Source organism: Chenopodium album, chromosome 17 (assembly GCF_948465745.1).
Source record: "Chenopodium album chromosome 17, dcCheAlbu1.1, whole genome shotgun sequence".
In the NCBI taxonomy this organism is placed as follows: domain Eukaryota; kingdom Viridiplantae; phylum Streptophyta; class Magnoliopsida; order Caryophyllales; family Amaranthaceae; genus Chenopodium; species Chenopodium album.
The window spans coordinates 27,718,684-27,738,145 of record NC_137850.1 but is presented as its reverse complement, the minus strand read 5'-3'; the positions used below and the strand labels follow the sequence as shown (position 1 = coordinate 27,738,145).

At 37.5% G+C, this 19,462-nt stretch overlaps 1 protein-coding gene across 4 annotated transcripts; it reads left to right on the top strand.

Moving 5' to 3' along the window:
* Window positions 1-7,479: 7,479 nt before the first annotated feature.
* LOC145589549 (protein THYLAKOID ASSEMBLY 8-like, chloroplastic) lies at window positions 7,480-16,186 on the top strand. 4 transcript variants are annotated; one of them, XR_014101722.1, is made up of 4 exons: window positions 7,480-7,978; window positions 10,226-10,616; window positions 15,148-15,222; window positions 15,646-16,186. XR_014101722.1 is itself a non-coding variant. In XM_081646164.1 (3 exons), exons 1-2 carry the CDS (start codon window positions 7,577-7,579, stop codon window positions 10,613-10,615), a joined length of 792 nt encoding a protein of 263 aa, XP_081502290.1. In that variant the 5' UTR covers window positions 7,480-7,576; the 3' UTR covers window position 10,616; window positions 15,695-16,186. The 4 variants fall into 4 exon arrangements, 2 of the variants coding, with proteins under 2 accessions (XP_081502290.1, XP_081502289.1); XR_014101721.1 differs by having other exon boundaries at window positions 15,104-15,222; XM_081646164.1 differs by lacking the exon at window positions 15,148-15,222 and having other exon boundaries at window positions 15,695-16,186.
* Window positions 16,187-19,462: the final 3,276 nt, after the last annotated feature.

Here is a 19,462-nt window from a genome sequence, read left to right as displayed (position 1 = left end):
ATGTCATCTCTTTCATTTGGAAGAACATCATCACCTAGTTCGGGGTACCTATGTCTATGGTTTTTGACAAAGCCCTCAATTTGAGACGCCTCAGCTCAAAAATTGGTTGGGAGATCAAGGGATCTCACATTTTTTTGCATCAGTCGGCCGACCCCAAGCAAACGGCCAAGTTGAAGCCTTCAACAAGCTCATCTCAGACGACATAAAAAAGAAAATAGAAAGAGCCGGTGGTTTATAGGCTGAAGAATTAATTCATGTCCTATGGGCCATCCGGACAACCGAAAAAGGGGCAACCGGTGAAACCCCATTTCTCATGGTTTACTGTGCTGAAGCCATCTTGCCCATCGAACCCATTATGAGCCGACTCTTCGAGTCATGCTATACGATGAAGAGGCAAAGTGGGAGGCCATGCGGCTGGCATTGGACTCACTTCCGGAACGCAGGGGCAATGCCACCCTGTGTCATGAGATTTACCGTCTGAGAATGACCCGTGCCTTCGACAAGAGAATGCAAAAACGGCCCCTGAAAGAGAGTGACTTTGTGTTACGAAAAATGGAGGCAACCGATAGGGCCAATGGGTAAGGAAAGTTAACTCCTAATTGGGAAGGTCCCTACCGGATCTATGAAGAAGTAAGAGGCGGCACCTACCACCTGGAAACCCCAGACGATAGGTGGCTGCCCAGAACTTGGAATGTAGATAACTAAAAAAAATACTACTTCTAAGAGATGTAAATTTTTGGAAATGAAAAGCCTATCAATGAAAAGTTTCTTTTTGTTTCCAATTCCTTTATTTATTTCTTTATATACATCCGGAATGTTTGAAATGCCGCCTGTACAATGTACAGACGGTGCACTTTTAAGTACTAAAAATAATAAACTAAGTCCAAAAACTTAATGGCTAAATGAACATCCTGCGAAGACGTGAGGCCAATGGCCAGATAATATTTGAATTTATAAATTCGTCTGCTCCAATATGAGTAAGGCGTCCGGCGACGCCTATCCGGGTGGAAACGTCGTAGAGAGCATCTCCCATTCGGGTGGTACATTGCTCTATAAACAAATACAGACGACCGAAATTAAACGGCCTAATTGGCCAACTCATAGTCGTCTGACCAAAGTAATCTAAAAAGAACAACCAAGCCCATGAGAATCAGATGTCTAAAGACATCAGCCGGTGACCGGTTGGAATTCTTACTTAGATTATTTTCCGAAATTATACAAGTCCTCCCAATGGGGCAAACAAACATAGAGTATAATTGGATTGCAAACATCCAGGCGGTGGAGAAATAGTTCGATTTAACCATTTAAACTGCCGGGTCAACGGCTAATCCGCTTGTGTTAATGGACGGATGTGTACTTGGTTTGGGGCAATCACTGCTGTGATTGATTGACTTAGGAACATCTCATACTCTTTAAAGTATCAAAAGTTCCCAATTCAATCAATCAATTAAACTTTGAAACCAACCACACAGCCGCCCAGGGGCAAGGTGCAGCCGGTTCATCAATTGCCGAATGTTTTCAATAAGTTAGGCAAAATCAAGTATATATATGCCAAAATCAAAATGCAAAATCGAAAACTTGAACAAAATCAACTAAGTCGACACATTTCATAAACTTAACTCGACCAAATGGCTAGGCGATAATGTTAATCGGATATCCATCCGGGCAAAAGACAAGCAAATTGTTCAGTCGGTAAAAAGAACAAAGATACACGACACGCAAGCTGGATAAAAACATATGGCATGTTGCCGCTGAAAACCTAAGTCTGCTGGGGAAGAGGCACCGCCTGGGTTTGGTTGGGCGGGAGGTCTTCTACAGTTTGCTCGGGTTGGTCCTTGTTAAGGTCAACCGGAGCTTCATTGTTTGGTTCATCTTCCTCGTCCGAGGCAATCTCAATGCCTTGGGCAAGGGCCCATTCCTTGAAGGGAGGCGGCACCGTCTCCTTTAGCTGCTCAGCATCATACACCTCGGTGGAATACTGATACCGTAGGTTGAAGTACTCCCAAACGGCGTTAGGGTGGACCAGATCCCAAGCCAGCTTCAAGCGAGCCTCAGTATCCCTCTCGTTCTCCGCACCAGCCGGTTTTACTCCTTGGAGATTTCTTCTTGGTGTGCGCTCCTCATTTGAACAATATCAAGCTTGAGCCGGCTGTTCTCGTCCCTGAGCTGGGTGTTCTCCTAGTCCACCCCTTCCAAAGCCTTCAGATCAGATTGTGCATTTTTAAGCGCCGACTCTAAGTTAGTGGATTTGGTGTTCGCCTCCTCCACTACAGCCGTCAGAGTCTTGATCAGCTCCTCCTGTTTCAACTCTTGAGCTTTAATTTCAATTTCACTCACTGTATTTTGGTATTGAGTAGAGTTGAGAGCATCCTAGGCCCTCTATTTAGCATCATTTACCTCCTCTTACTTTTGCCTAAACAGAGTCTTGAGCCCGTCCACCCTTAGCATAGCCTGCTCGATACATACGACAAATCAAACCAAATCAAGTCAAATCAAATAACAAAAACAAGGAAAAAACTTGAGATAAACTCTAAGTTACCTTAGCCAACATCGCTAGTATTTGGTCAAAGTTGACCACCTGCAGCCTAGGCACCTTGTCCTTCTCTAACCTAGTGAGGGTCCATCCGGTTGGCGAACTGCTGGACATCAGGCCGGCTGCTAGAGGCATCTGCACCATAAAAAGTACATGGTGAGAAGGCGGCATAGGCGGCACCTATCTTGTGCCGGCTACTAAGTGAATCTTCAGACGGGCTGGCTCGAGTTTTGACTTGCATAAAGTCAAGCGGCCAGAGAGTTTCAAAGCAATTACTCTTACCTTGGTCCCTAGGCTGGGAATTTCCTCCTTCCCCAGCCGTTGCATTACCTGTTGCGGCATCGAGTGGCATGCCACTTTTCGACTCTATAGAGGCATCCCGCAATTTCCTAGCCGGTCCTGAGCTTTCGCTCAAGGCCTTCACCACAGCCGGGCTTTTGCCACCGGTTGTGGGGTGTGTGGGATTCAGCTAGGCAGAAGAAGTTGATCGGAAGGGATTGCAGGCGGGCCTTACCCCGTCATTTTTGGCGTCCAAGGCCGCCTTTATCTTTTCAAGCTGCTCCTTCCTTAGTAGAGTAGCCGATTTAGCAGGCGTCTTATCGGCGTCCACCATACTTAAAGCTTCTTCTGCAAAAGAGAACCGGTTGGTTAGACATGTTATAAAAAGTTAGTTTAAAACAATCAAGAAAATGACAGCTGAAGTAAGTAACATACGTCTCTCAAACGTGGTACTCAGACCACAGGCAGAGAGAAACGCCTCACCTTTCAGAAAGTCCGGGTGGGGTACGTACCCAATTCTTTGGTACAATTATCTAACTCCCATCATCCAAAGGAGTGGTGGTTGTCTCAAAAAATCCCGGCTCCATTATTTGTTCCCAAGCCTTATATGGAATGCGAGGGAGGGTGCACTTCTTTCCGAGCATGGCCGGATCCTTATTATACCGGCGTAAGAACCGGTTGTGGCCTAGAGTGGGCAAGGAGATCAAGTAAAACTTCTCCTTCCAGCCGGTCAACTTAGATGGCTTGTCTAGTGTCATCATGTATTACGGGTGTGTGGTCAAAGTATACCACGCCCCCCATCCGCTTGGAGCCCGGCTCATGTGGTGCATATGAGCGAAAGCCTCAAAACTAGGCTCTATGTTCTAGAACTCACAGGCGGCAATGTAACTTAGTATATTTATCCATGACTTGGGGGTGAGTTGCCAAACGCCTAACTCATACCCCTTCAAAATTCTCTTGATCCCCCTGTGCAGAGGGAAGCGAAGACTGGCTCTGATTGCGGCCTCATAGCAGCCGAAATAATTGTCAACATTCTCAATATCATCGTCCCATGCCGCGGTCGCACCCGCAGGCGGGACGCTAATCACCCAATCAGCCTCAATGGGGTACTTGTCCTTAAAAGCCCTAAAGGTAGACTTTAGGGTCTGAATGTCCAAGGTGGACATGTGCACCTCAGTGGGTTTGGATGTGGACAGGCCTCTTGCCGTCTGCCAGCCTCCGCCTGACTAGAGCTTGAAGCTTCGGATCCAGATCGGTTGGAGGCTTCTAGGCCCTCTTCTGGATCCAAGTCATTCTGATCAGAGGCAGAAGCAGGTTTTTCACCGTCTGCCTCTTCTAAGATTTTGTCGCTTGGGGTTGAAGGGGTGCCACCCGGCAAAGAGCCTGCTTGCTCTTCAGATCCCTCATACTCCTCATCCGAAGTAATCTCATTGGCGGGCACTTCCAGAGCGCGCCTTCTTTTATGCTTAGTAGTCATCTGTTTTACTCCAGCCATCGTCTCCTGCATAGACACAGAGACGGAGGGATTCGGGGATGAGCAAAGCAGGTCCAAATGCCCAAAGACGACACCCCCAGTTCTAGACTCAGTCGTACTAGGAGACCGGCTGAATGACCTAGGCTGTGCCGTGTGTGTCGATGAAGAATCCATTTTATTTGAAAAACTATATATACAAACGGAAAAAATTTGAAAGAGTTGAGAAGAGAAGAGACGGTTACCTCTGATTTAAATTCTGAAAAATTGCCTCAAACATTGGCCGGTTGAGTCCACGAGGCTGCAGCCGGAAAATTTCTGAAAAGTAGCTACAGGCGGTAACAGAGTGTGTCTCTCTAGAAAATTATCTCTCTTTCTCACTATAGATTTTTTGAAACGGTCAAAGATGAGGGAGAAAAGGGGGGTAAAACACTATTTATAGAAGGGTGAAAATGGGGGCATCCCCGTCACTTTAACCGAAGGTGAACCGTTTGTTACTGTTCACCACCTGCAAGGGAACGCGTGTCACAGGCGCCCCATCGCTTGCCACGTCACCCTTATGAGGGGCAAATGTTTGGGGTAAAAATACCCTAAACATGTGGCCCAATTAGAGAGGGACACGTGTCACTCTAGGATGGGTCCAACGTGGCCCACTCCTCAGCCGACACGTGTCAGCCTTAGATGACAAATGGAATGGCAGCCTTCAGGGCCCAATTCCTAAGAACGCCGCAAAACGGCGCAACCCATTAGGTCATCCTGACCACCTAATGAAGAGCAAATTTTCCAACGACCCTATAAAAAGGGAGATTCCCCCATTTTGGGCGTTCATTTATTACAACAACCCTATATTCTCACACATCAGAGAAAACACCTGATCTCAGAATCCGAAAAGATCTCACTTTTACCTTTTCCGCACCTTTTCATCTTCTAAGACCCATACTAACTTGATCGTCGAAGGTGGAGCTCCTACCAACCGGAGTCTTCGTGTTTTGTAGGTACAGACCGCGCCGGACCAGTCTTGATGACGTAACTCTCCCGAGGGACCAGAAAACACCCAAAACATATATATTCATGATTTACTATAATTAATCATTATACAATTAAAAAGTAATTAATTATGTAAGAATTTAAGATATGTCTAGATCTAAGTGGATAAATATAATTATTATTTTTTGATTTTTTCCCTTAATTTTGGAAGAAAATATTTTGCATATATTATATATCTATTTTTTCGAATTTTTTTTTTTAAAAAAAATATACTAAGGACACAGCAGAAATTGACACGTGTCATTGTCGGTGTGTCTTTTAGTATATAACTAGTATAGTACCTGTGCTATTGCACGGTTTAAAAAGCTCTATATCAAATCTCACAAAATCAACTAAAGTAAGCCTAATACATAATTATAATGTGTACCAAACTTATCACATTACCCCGGCCATGTCATAAATTTAATTTGATGTTGATCAAATAAAAAAATTTAGGAATAATAGAGATATCAAAAGGTTTATGATCATTACATACTTTACCTTTTAGATCATAGTGACTCATTCTCATTCATATGTTACCCTTCAATTACTTTTAGTTTTATCAACATAATAAAACATGTGTAAAAAAAAAAAAAAAAAAAAAAAAAAAGAAGAAGAAAAAAGAAAAAAAAAAAAATTCTATTCCATACTCCATTCCATAATATGGTCACAAACTTTAAAATAAATTGGGTATACAATGGATATTGTAGATTCATTGTTAAGTCCGTTGTCCTAAAACGATTAAAAATTACACCTAAGATAAATAAAATTTAGCATCATATTATTATAAATTCATCCATTTAATAGAGACTGACAGTCATTTTTTAGCATCATTTTTTTCCCTAAAAAAAATTGTAACACTACTTAATTAATAAACAATTTCTAGTTACCTCTCGATTTCTGGAGATCCCGGGATATGAAAATCTCGATCCAATTCTAGGTAATTAAGGTAAGTTTTTTCTCTTTAAAATTTCTTAGTATTGAATTGAGAATTTTTTTTTTTAAAGGGAAGTATTGAATTGAGATTTAATTATGAAATATGTTATTGAATGTTTTCAAAAGAAATTAGATATCTTGATTTTTTTTTTATTTTTTTTGAAAAAGAACTATTTCATTGGACAAGTTATAGCGGCTTGTACACATTAGATTAGCAAATCAAAACAAAAATACCAGAGGATGATTAAAGTTTTTCAAAGATGAGATTTTTTAATTTATTTATTTTAGACAATAATTTATCACATAAAATTAACATTAGTTACGAACTATATTATTTGGCAAAAATATTACATAAGATCAATATTTACATATATGTAGATTCTTAATTATATTTTAGTTGACCTAAAATAAAAAAGTTGACTAATAGTTAGTAGACTAATATTCTTAAGTACATTTTTAGTTAAATAATAATCTTCGATTTTATAGATTATAAGATTGTTCTATATTATGCAATATCATTATCTTTTCATAATTCTTTATTAGGAGTATATAATATTTATATTACCTCATTTCATATAATATTTGATTTAGTTGATATATTTAGAGGTGAAAAATTAAGCGGGAAAATTTTTAACATCAAAGTGACACGTGTCAAGGTGTAGTTCGAGTGTCCCTATTTTAGTATAATTATTATAGATAGATAGATAGATAGATTATTGAATTGATGATTATTGATTGATTGATTGCTTTTAATGTTTGGGCTTTAGCAAATGCAATAGAATATGGGGTTGGTTCATTACTTGGGCTTTCTAGTTTCACGGATAAGTAATAGTTTTAATTCTTTTAAGCTAAACTTTTAAGGGGGGCCAAAGCCTTGTCTGCCCTTAAAAGATCCGTCTCTGTATATAATGATATAGTTAAAATAAAGCATGGTATTTTCCCTAAAATAATTAAATTTATTATTAATTACAATTGATTAAAATAAAGATTAATGAAAAAAATGGAATTGATTCTTCATTTCAATAATTTTCAAACCAAACATGTAAGACGATGAGATTTCATTCTAGAATTCACAAGCTATTAAGTATCAAGTTCCAACTTATAGTCTCATACCACCTTAACATCAATGATTCCAAACATATACCACTCTCCAAACCACGGGTTTACTCCTTTCACGTTTTCACCCGTTAAACATGGGTTTTCTCTTTTTAAAACAAATCCAAAGTAATTTGATAAGTTTGACTGTTTGATTTGTGTTTTTCTCAGTCTCACTAACCACCACCACCTCTTTCACCTTCACTATCAACTCTGTCTTACTTCATTTCCGACTAATGTTGATTCGAATCCTTGCTAGAGCAAAAACTCCATTTTTATCCCCTCTAATTCTTCATCAATTGAACAGAACATTGCCCATTAATCAGCCTTTAACCTCGTTGTTAAACCCTAATTTATCGAGCTTGGATTCGAATGATATAGCAAAACCAACAAATGGGTTTTCCTTAATTTTGGAGAGAGAATACCACGATGGTAGACCAAGAGGTCCTCTTTGGAGGGGTAAGAAGTTAATTGGAAAAGAGGCTCTTTTTGTAATTCTGGGTTTGAAGAGGTTTAAAGATGATGAAGAGAAGCTTGATAAATTTGTCAAAAATCATGTGTTGAGGCTTCTGAAGATGGATATGATTGCTGTTCTTTCTGAACTTCAGCGACAAGATGAGGTTTCTTTGGCCCTCAAGGTTTGTCTTACGATTTCGAATTCTATTTTTTTGTGTAAATTCTTGAGCTTTATTCTTTATTTGCGCATGATTGTGAAGTTTGTGTGGTTATTTGCGCTTGATTCTGATGTTTGGGTTTTTAATTTTGCATGATTCTTGAATCATTTATTCTTTTATACAGCTTTTGCAATCGCTTATACAGCTTATGCATAATTCTTGATTCTGGTGTGGGTTATTTTTAAGTTGTTGAGTTTAAAAATCGTAATTACTCATGATACAATTTGGTTACAAGCATCTTATTATGGTATTATTGCTTCAAATTCTAATAATGGCTAGAGCTGGGAATTTTCATATTAACTTAGTCCCTGTTTGGTTTGATGTAAAATATGAAAAATTAGCTTTCATGAAAACATATTTTCTAGGAAAAGTACAATTGGCAGATAAGTTATCTTTTGTTTGGTTGCATACGAGAAAAGTTCAAGAAAATTCATAATTAGGAGTGGAAATGTGAGAATGGATGAAAGGGAAGTAAAAAGGAGGTAAGGAAGAAGGAGGAAAATATGGTTTCCCTTGTTTTGTAAAGGAAAATGTTTTCCATCATCAAGGATGCAATATTCCACCATTGGTAAAATTGTTTTCCACCCCTTCAAAAACCAAACAAAGGAAAATGGGAAAATCGTTTCTATAAAAACATTTTACATTAAACCAAACGGGGCCTTAGTGTAGTTGTATAGTGGCCTGTATAGTTTGGGACATCCTTTAGTTGAGATGCGACCTGTTGAAGATTTGGTTAGATTTTTATTTGTAAATATGTTTTGTGCTATGTTTTAATCATATAAAAACATCTAGTGCTAAAGACTAGTTATGAAAGTGCTATCCAAATTATTCATTTGTCACTTTGTTTCATTTGTCATCTTTTATTCCCTCCGTTTTTTAGTACTTCTTCCGTTTATCAATAATTGCAACAAGTTGACTTGTAATGAGTTAAAAATAGAGTCAACTTGCTGCTTGTATTAAGAATTGAAGCAAGTATATGGTGACTTTTACACAAGGAACCTGTAGAACATTTCAGGTGGGTTTAGCTGAAAGTCAAATGTGGTGACTTGAGTTAGAAAACTGGTTGGTAGAATTACTATTTGCTAGGGTCTGTTTCCAGCTTTGGAAATTTATTCAACTTTGAGAAGCACGGATGATCATTCTGATAAAGTCGGCCATTCTTTGTCTGTCAAATTCTTGTAGCAACTTCGAGAAGTATCTTGACTTCCCTGACCCAGTTTTTCGATCCTACCATTCTTTTGGCTATGAATAATGATGACTTTAGTGTGAATCTCTTCTTCGAATGTTTCTTTACCACATTATGAAGAGTGAACAAGAAATGATTTTAAAGTTTAAACAGGCTGTTCCTCCTTTGCATAATTTTATCAAAGCTCAATGAACGAACAATCATTGACTTTCTTTGAGATCCTGAATATATATATTTGAAATTTGAAGTACTATTATTCCCAACAAAAAAAAAAAAAAAAAAAATAAATAAATAAAATAAAATCTAATAGGGCCAAACCTTTTTTGAGTTAAACTTCTGTTAATTTCAATGCTTTATTTGTGAGTAGTTTTGCGCTTTTACAAGACACTTAGATCTAGTGATTTATGAGGGAATTTATTTTTTCCCATTTTGTGAACTTTTCATTTCTAATATTTTGAAAAGTGAAGTTTTGCAAGTATAATATTTAAGATGCTGACAGCTATATCACTATATGCTAAGTCCTAATAAATGTTACAAAGATTTGCAGATGCAATTGGATGCTCTGCAAATCTGTGTCTCTCTGTTAGTGGTTGGTATGTGGGAGTTTAGGGTAGAAGTGGGACTTGATTTCAATTGGATGAAACTCCCCTCCCTTATTAAATTCTTGGGTTTGGGAATAAAGCTTGGAAACGGCTATATGTCCTCTTTATTAAAATTAGTTGCATTTACCTCTTACAACCAAACAAGGCATTGATCCCTTTTTTCTTTCCTTAAATGAATTCCCAACAACAAATCCCATTCCATATCCCAGTCTCTATTGTCCAATTTCCCGTTCCTACAAACGCCCCATCTATGTAGGGAAATGACTACTCTCTTTCTAGGAAGTTTGCTCTTTCTATACAACTAGCAGTGTTTATTTCATTCTATGTGACCTACTCAATCATGTATACAAATGGCCATTGGAAACTTTTGAAAAGAAATTTTTCTCCCCAATAGCTATCTTAATGGTTATCTTCTTGAACCAGGTGTTTAGAGTAATTCAAAAGCAGGACTGGTATCATCCTGATACCTATCTTTATAAGGACTTGATTATTGCAATGGCGAGATCTAAAAGAATGGATGATGTGACGACACTTTGGGAAGACATGAAAAAAGAGAAGTTGTTTCCTGATTCTCAAACATATACTGAAGTCATCAGAGGCTTCTTAAGAGATGGTTCCCCTGCAGATGCTATGAACATCTACGAGGACATGCTGAAGGCTCCAGAACTTCCAGCAGAACTGCCATTTAGGATTTTAATGAAAGGTCTTTTGCCACATCCACTTTTGAGAAACAAAGTTAAGAAGGATTTTGAGGAACTTTTTCCTGAGCATTCTGTGTATGATCCACCCCAAGAGATATTCGGAATGCGCTGAGGTTTGTAACTTGGATACCTATTTTGCTGTCAGATCTACGTCTCCTTTTTCCTTTGTACAAAATGTCATACTGTGATTTGTGTCTTTTGTATATGTCATGCATCAGAGAGCTTGATATTGTTGCTGTTGTGTTTGCATGTGTGCTCTTTGTGCTATATAACTGTTGAAGTGTTGGATTCTGTTTGACAATATGTGTGGTATGCTGGAGGTAAATTGGTACACTGGTATGCCAAATACTTGTATATATAAATTTTCATATCCGAAACAGATTAAATTTTTAAAAGCACAGAGAATTTTTAGTTCTATACATGTGTAACATATTTATTGCGGAATAATTTAGATATTTTATGTTGTGAAACATATTAGAAAAGGATTGCCTTGTAACGTGGCCGAATTATTTGCTACTTTTGGGAAATATTGAGTTAATTTCAAATTGGTGTAATATATGTGTGTGATTAGCTATACGGAAGGAAGTATTATTTGCGTAGTAGGCTGTTAAAAGCATTAAATTTGTGTGTGTAAGGAAGCTTTGACCTCGACTTTTTTTTTAAAAACTAATCTAAGGCTTTGATTGTTTGATTGAAAATATTTTTCATGGAAAATCATTAAGAAACAATTTTAATGGAAAACATTATTGTGAAAAGAGTTTTCCTTTGTTTTTTTTATTATAGGAAAACTTATGGGAAAAAAGAAATATGAAAGTAAAAGGGAGGGGAAGGATAAAGGAGAGAAATAGAGAAGTGAGGAGTAACGTGGAAAATGTGGCATACGCCACATACATTTTTTACAAAAGGTTATTAGTTTTCCTTCTATAATAAGTAACTTTTCACCTATGACAAATCGATTTCCCCCTTTAACAAAACAAGCAAAAGAAAATGGAGAAATGAATGAAAAAATCATTTTCTAGTCTAATAATTTCCATTAAAACAAATAGAGCCTAAGTGTATAATCTTGTTGAGTGAAATTTTGGTGGCAAGGGTGTTTATGATGTGAATTAACAAAACAAGCAAAAGAAAATGGAGAAATGAATGAAAACAATCACTTTCTACTCGAACAATTTCCACCGGAATAAAAAGAGCTCAAGTGTATCTTGTTGAGTAAAATTGTGGTGGCAAGGGTGTTTATGATGTGAATTAGACTCGAGCTTGTCTCAAAAGCTCCAAACTTAAGCCTCGACTCTCCTTGGTTCAAATAGAGCTCGACTCTAGAATGGCTTGAAAATGATTGGCTGTTTGTTATTAACTGTTTTTTTTTTTGCTAGTTAAAGTTTAAAAAAGGAGTGCTCCAATAGTCTAATGATGTGACTCGAAATAAAATAACATTAGGAAATTTGTACCTTGTATGTGGATAGCCTTTTAGGGAAAGATGATACACATACATCTTGGATGTTACGTGAGGCCTGATATTGTGACAACTCTGCACTTGAGTTATTTGATAAGCTGGAAACAAACTTATTTTATTTTATTTTTTCATTTGGGCGCGGGGGGGGGGGGGGGGGGGGGGGGGGACTTTTTGCTTCTTAGCACCAGATTGAGTAATTGAGGGCTAAAATTCCCAATAAAATTTCACTTACACTGTTGGCGCTTAACATTTTAGGATTCTTGACTCTAAAAAGCGAATCACCCATTATTTTCCATGAGATTAAAGAATTCTTTCTCCACCCAAAACCCTATTTTTTCTGTAGATGCAAGCGAATCAACTATTGAAAGCATAAGCGCTTAAGGTTTTCTCTCTCCACCCAAAACCCTAATTTTTTCTTGTAACTCCTTTGCCCCTATGCTTTCAATAGTTGTCGATTGCAGCTAATCCATTTGATGTTAGGTACCTTTTGTTTCATGTTCTTCATAATTTTATTTGTGGGTGATTTTCATGTAAAATATTAGGTTTTTGGGTTTAATTTCAATTTCTGATAAATTAGAAAAATCAGTCAAAAACCACCTTTTAAAATTGGGTTTCTGTCAAAAACCACCTTCAAATTTTACTTATTTATTTATTTCTGTATGAAGTCAATAGACCACCTTTGCCTAGATAGGCCCGGATTTCACCCTTTGACTCACTATTTTTGACATTAACTTCGCTCAACCCTTATTTTTTCTCGTTCCTTGGCTGGACTACCACCTCTTCTTTCCTCTCCACCATCACTATTTCTCTTTCTCCCAAGTCCCACCAACATTGCCACTGCCCTCTCACTACCCCTTTCTCTCTCTTCTCCTTTTTTATTTTTATTGCTATTTATTTATTTATTTATTTGTTTATTTATTTTTATCTCTATCTATTTTAATTCTAATTGTTTGGTGGGTTTTTCTGTTGATTGAGGTTGTTTTTAGGGTAAGTGTTAGTTTTCAAGTTTTCCAAGTTGTTTTGGGAGTGGGTGAACTTGATTTCGAAGTAGATGACGTGGTTTTCTTGACGTTGTTTTGGACGTTAGGGTTTTTTTATTGGAGTGATTTTTGGAGGTAGGTGGGTGGTTATGGTGGTGGTTAAGTGGTTTAAAGGGAGTTAGGGGGTTTTTCTGCGGTGTGTAATTGGTTTTAGAGGTGTTTGGGTGGTTTTAAACTTTTGAGGGAGTTGGATGGATTATGGAGAGGTTCGGTGGGCCGACATTTGTGGGTCGGGTGGTGATGCAGTTGAAAAGGGTGTTTTTAGTGGTCATGTGCATGGCACGTGAGTGGTCAACACCAGAAAAGAAATTTCAGAATTCGGCTTAAGGTGCTAATTCACAAAAAAAAAAAAAAAAAAAATAAAATAAAATAAAATAAAATAAATAAAATAGAAGTTTCAAACTAGGGGTCTAAATGATTTGGGTTTAGCTCAAATTTTTGTAGAAAATCAAAGGTTTATGAGACCGAATTTATCAAATTGGATTCACAATTAATATAGGTTTAGCTCGATTGGTCAGATACTTATTTTTTGTTCTTCCTAATTTAATTTAATTATATTTAAAAAAAGTAAATTAAAAAATAAATAATTTTTTTGTGTGTGTGTTCATATCTGTTGATTTTCTTGTTTCATAGTCTCTCTTCTACTCTCTTGCTTTGTCTCAGTGCATGCCCCTTTTTGCTATAGCATGCCAGCCATATTGCTATTGTAATTGATTTTAAGTTACATTTAAAAAAAATCGATGTATTTTAAGTATATGGGACATGGATTATTTGAATCTAACATCAACTATTTACTGTATTTTCTTTTCCAGTCTCACTGATTCTCTTCCTTCATCACTAATTTTCTTATCCTCAAACTGTTAATCTGTATCCTCCAAGCTTTACCTTTTACTTCCTGGCATAACAAAAAAGAAAAACACTTTTCCCAACACCATTATTTCGCCCAATTCAAAGAACATTACCCTAATCTTTGCTGTAATACTCATAAAAATGTCATTGCTAATTTGCCATTACACCACTGACTTACCTATTTACAGAGACCGCCAAACTCATCCCTTGGGCCCAAAGTCTCATTGCAAAAAAAGAAAAAAAATACATCAGCACAAACTGCGATCACGCTGACAACAATAGCCCAACTGAGCATATGGGCTGATTGCTCATGAAACATGGACCCAAGGCCCAAAATTGATAGGGACACAACCATACCAGCCGAGCTCAATAAGAGAAGAGGTCTCCTACCATACTTCGCTTAGAAAAGAGCTGAGATCATAACAAAGGTAGCTTTTGGCTGCTCCCATGATTAGCTTATTGTGACAAAGTACAGGCTATGTATTATATACTAGTGTTGACAACAAAATATAGTATTGAACCTACTAGGTAAATGAGGACATAGTCTCTTATGGTAACCAACTAGACTTGGCAGCATTATCTTCAACAATCACTTATAACAGATGCATTAGTATATAAATACTATGAATATTTTTGTTCAGGAGACTATGAATATCTGTGTATCTGCTGCAGTGGGTAAGGTGGCATCCAAAAGAATGTTTCAGTATTTTACTTCTGCATGGACTCTAACCTGGCTTTAGATCTTTCACATCTAACAATTTCTGTATTATTGAGTAACTTCAGAGTCTTCAATGTTTTTGGTTGAACATTTTGCACTGAACACTCTCAAATTTGATTTGAGCCTAACTTTATCAGTCGTACTGATCAGCATGGCATTGGTTAATATCTTCTCATTGGGTTTTAGTTAAGGCTTTCTGATTGGTACTGCTCCTTTGGTTAAGTTCTTTCTGATTTGCGCTACTTTGGTTATGTCCTCAATTATCTGAAATAACTTGTTAGCTGTTTCTCTTTATTATGTTGGGGTATTGGATTTCTTAATTTAATTTTGTTTCTTAGATTCTCGTTAGGTTTACTCTTTTTGTCTTTCTCTTTTTTTAATCCCTGAAGGCTAAATTTTACTTGAATTTAAATAAGAGAAGTTTGTTCAGCTTTGCATCATCTGAAAGTCTGATTACCCTATTTTATGCTATAATATCATAATAAAATAGCATGATTCTTCTGAAATCAAACTTGACATTTAGCTTGGTTATATGAATAGTTGTTATGTTCCAAGATGAAAAATTATACAGTGGCCTTATACAGCCACTAGGTGATCAGCTTGCTTATACAAGGCACAATAATCCTATGAACGCGTTTCGGGAGCCTGTTAAATGTCAGGTACTTTTAAGTTTTTAGTTAATTATCTGTCGAAGAGATTGGTCTTTTATTCCACAACATCTTGGTGTAACACTAGTATGGTTAGGGACTTGATGCACTCATGAAAGAACCTGAATAAGGAATCAAGCAGGATCTGCATTCCCAAACAAGTTTTATGGGTTGTTACTTGAGTTACTTTTTTTAAAACTAAAATAAATCAATTTACTTTTTTGGGTTCATATTTGTTTGTCTCAATGCTTGCCCCTTTTCTAATTCTCGTACTCTCTTTGTTGCAGAATGCTCCTACGTATATTGTTAGTCCAATTGTCATCACTTATTACACCCTCCCAGTCTAACATGCTCTGCTTTACCTGTAACCTTGCCTTTTGATCTACTCAATTGCCATTGGTTGTCACAATTCGATTTATTGTCGTGCATATGCAGGGCCATATCTATTTTCCAATGATCCTGAATCTATTTTGGGTTGGATCAGATTTTGACTGAAGTGAAGAGGCTAAAAAAGCCATGGACAAAATTGGCATCGGAGGTACAGTGAAAGCAAGCATCAGGTCTTCATGAGAGGGATATGATTTTGGCTCTGGGAGGAGAATGATTGCCTTCGACAAGGGGCATTAAGTTCTGCATTTGTTGTTTTTCTGTATGAACATCCTGTTAGCTGCTCCTGTTTGTGCCCTAGATGATCTGCATATCTCAGTGGTGGGGATCTTGACAAATTTCTTCAAGGGCGCTGAAAATACTTTAGTCTTTATTTAATATTTACGAAGTATTTAATATTCAATGAAGGATATATGAAAAAAATATTTATTTAATGAAGGATATATGAAAAAAATTTATTCCTATCTTTAGAGTTATTCCATTTACTTTTACAAGGTTGAATTTTGCGACTTTTACATAATTAATTATCATTTTTATGTAAATTTGAAAGCGTAAAATTATTAAGTGAAAATTTATTAATTTTTTAGGATGATTATGTTTTATTGTCAATTTCTTAATCTTTTTAATATTGAATTGAACATTATATTGATCAAGGAATTGAAGGATACAGCTTGATTAATATCATACATACAGATAAAAAAAAAAAAAGGTAAACAAGAATGTGAAACCAGAGCAAAATAAATAAATTTGTAAGTTCTCCTCCAAAAAAAAAATAAAAAAATAAAAAATAAATAAAAAAAATTGTTCATATGGCTTCACACTATTTTTTTTTTTTTTTTTTTTTTTTTTTTATTTTTTTTTTTTGACACAAACCAAACAAACACCATATTATTACTCCATCAAAACAGCATTGTCTTTACAAATAGACTCAAAAATCTCCATTGGATACTCTTCAAGCCATATACGGCTCTCACTAAAATTAAAACTTAAACTTGCTAAACTATGGGCTACGCCATTTCCCGACCTCTTGACAAAAGAGTAAGACACCTGCTGACATCCTTGGGTAATTCGAAAGATATTCCCTTACCATGTTTCCAAAGGCTGTTGGAGGGATGATGCCTTTCTTCAAGGGATGGAAGAGCTTTAGATTATCTGTCTCGAGAATCAGCTTGCTAAAACCGGCTTCTCTAGCGATAATTACACTTTGCCTCAAAGCCATAGCTTCCCCCACGTCTACCTCAAAGGCACCTTCAGTCACACAGCAGCACGCCATCACCAATTAAATCCCTCAAGAGCCCTCCCAAACCCACCTTCTGCTACCCCGAAAATGCTGCATCAGAATTGAGCTTATAAGAGCCTTCCAGCGGTGGTTTCCAAGATGAACTCAGGGGTTGAATAGGCTGGTGAATTGCAAGCTTCTCATTTGCGTTTTCATATTCCCCAACAAGACTAACAGCCTTGTGAATGACATCGAGGTCTAGTCTTCTTTTTCCTTCAAAACACCAGCAATTTCTTCTCAACCAAACTGACCATGCCAAACACCAGAATATATCCCACCAATTTGAGTCCGTGACTTTTTCCTTCATCCCCACACACCACATTCAAAAATTGTTCTGTTCTTCAGAGAGTGTGTCGAGGCGTAACACTGAGTGTTTCCAGATTGTATACACAGTTGGGCACCACAGAAGCATAAGCTCGAGACTTTCCTCCTCCTCGCCACACATTGGACATCTATTATCAATGCTCATTCCTCTTTTCACCAAGTTGCCTCTCACAGCAATCCCATTCCTAACACACCTCAAAGCAAAAAGTTTCACTTTGGGTGGAATACGGGCCCGCCAAATTGTTTTCTAGTTAAAAGGTGCACTAATTATTGAGGTAGTTGCTTTCGCTCTTTCCTCCTCTTCTATTAACAGATTATACGCACTCTTAACACTGTAAGTACCATCCTTAGAGAAATGCCAAGTCCATCCATCATCTTCATCATACATTGGAATAGTTATGCTACATATTTCCAGTACCTCCCTTTGTGTAAACAACTCCCTCAGAGTATCCATACGCCAGGTTTTTTCCTCCCACAACTCGTAAAACAAATTCAGGGATATGTTCACTATTCTCTTTGCTCGAGTATATACGAAAATCAGGCAGTTTAGGGACCCAGGGGTCATTCCAGATGCTTATCGAGCTCCCTCTTCCCACCATCTTCCTTGCACCCTTCGTGATCACCTCATGAACACTTAAAATCGAGCGCCAAGTAAAACTCATATTTGACACCGGTTTTTCCTTGAAATAATTTGAATGAGGAAAGTACTTTCCCTTCAAGACACGGGTCATGAGGGAGTCTTCATTTGTCACAATTCTCCAAGCTTGTTTTGCGAGCATTGCCCTATTGAAAGCCTGCATATTGCGGAAACCCAAACCTCCCTGATTCTTTGCACGGCACATTTTATTCCAAGCCACCCAACAAGTCCTCCTTTCCTCCCCCTTTTGACCCCAAAAGAAATTTCTACACAATTTTTCCACCACATTTAGGATACTCACGGGAATAGAAAAACATTGCATTGCATAAGTAGGAATTGCTTGGGCAACCGACTTAATAAGGATTTCACGACCTGCTTGTGATAAAAAATTTTCCTTCCACCCCTTGAGTTTCTTCCAAACCCGATCATGAATATTCTGAAAAACAAATTTTTTAGAACCTCCCATGTACGTTGGAAGCCCCAAATATTTTTCATGTCCCTCGACAGCCTTAAAAGATAACTTCATCTGAAGCATATTTTTCTTTTCATGGTCTATATTTCGGCTAAAAGACACTTTTGATTTCTCCATATTCAGTTTCTGACCTGACGCCATCCCATAAGTAGAAAGAATTTCAAGGACCTTTTCCGTTTCATCCTCATTTGCCTGAACAAACGGAAGACTATCATCTGCAAAAAATAGGTGAGAAATTGGCTCGACATGTCTCCCAATTTTAACACCATGTATGAGTTTTTTCTTCTCTGCATCACGAAGGAGAGCTGATAAACCCTCCGCACACATAATAAAGAGGAACGGGGATAGGGGATCACCCTGTCAGAGCCCCCTAGAAGGCCTAAATTTCCGAGACGGTTGTCCATTCACCAACACATCAAAAGAGGCCGATGACATACAATTCATAATATTTTTCACAAAAGTCTCCGGAAAGCCAAATTTATTCATCATTTTTTCCAGAAAATCCCATTCAACTCTGTCGTATGCTTTGCTCATGTCAAGTTTCAAACCCAAAAAACCTTTCTTTCCAGTCTTTTTTTTCCGCAGAAAATGAAATCATTCATAAACAACCAAAATGTTATCTGTGATTAATCTACCCGGAATAAAACCACTCTGAGACTCACTCATAGTAGTAGGTAGAACTTTTTTAAGTCTGTTTGCTAACACTTTTGAGACAATTTTATACAAGACATTACACAGACTAATAGGTCTATAATCAACGGGAGACTCGCACTCTTTTTTTCGGAATTAAAACAATATGAGTCTGATTAAAATCACATATATCCCCTACATTATTCAGAATGTTCAAAGTATTATTAATCACATCAGGACCAATGACATGCCAAAATTTCTGGAAAAAAATAGCAGACATACCATTAGAGCCGGGGGCTTTTGTTGGATGCATTTGAAATAAAGCATCACGGACTTCATCTCCAGTAAAAGGTGCTGCCATATCGGAAAATTGAGAGTCCGAAATCTTCGTAACCACCTTGTCTACTACACAATCAGCATCTATTTGGCCACCCGACGAAAACAAGTCATCAAAATGCTTGACTAACACCTCAGAAATCTGCTCTTCCTCTGTGTAAACGTTCCCTGCGGCATCTTTAATTTC

Bases quoted from the DNA above. Each gene is read 5' to 3' on its own strand.
- LOC145589549 (XM_081646164.1), top strand. From the start codon at position 7,577: ATGTTGATTCGAATCCTTGCTAGAGCAAAAACTCCATTTTTATCCCCT. The intron at 7,979-10,225 runs GTTTGTCTTACG...TTCTTGAACCAG, and splicing joins AGGTTTCTTTGGCCCTCAAG to GTGTTTAGAGTAATTCAAAA.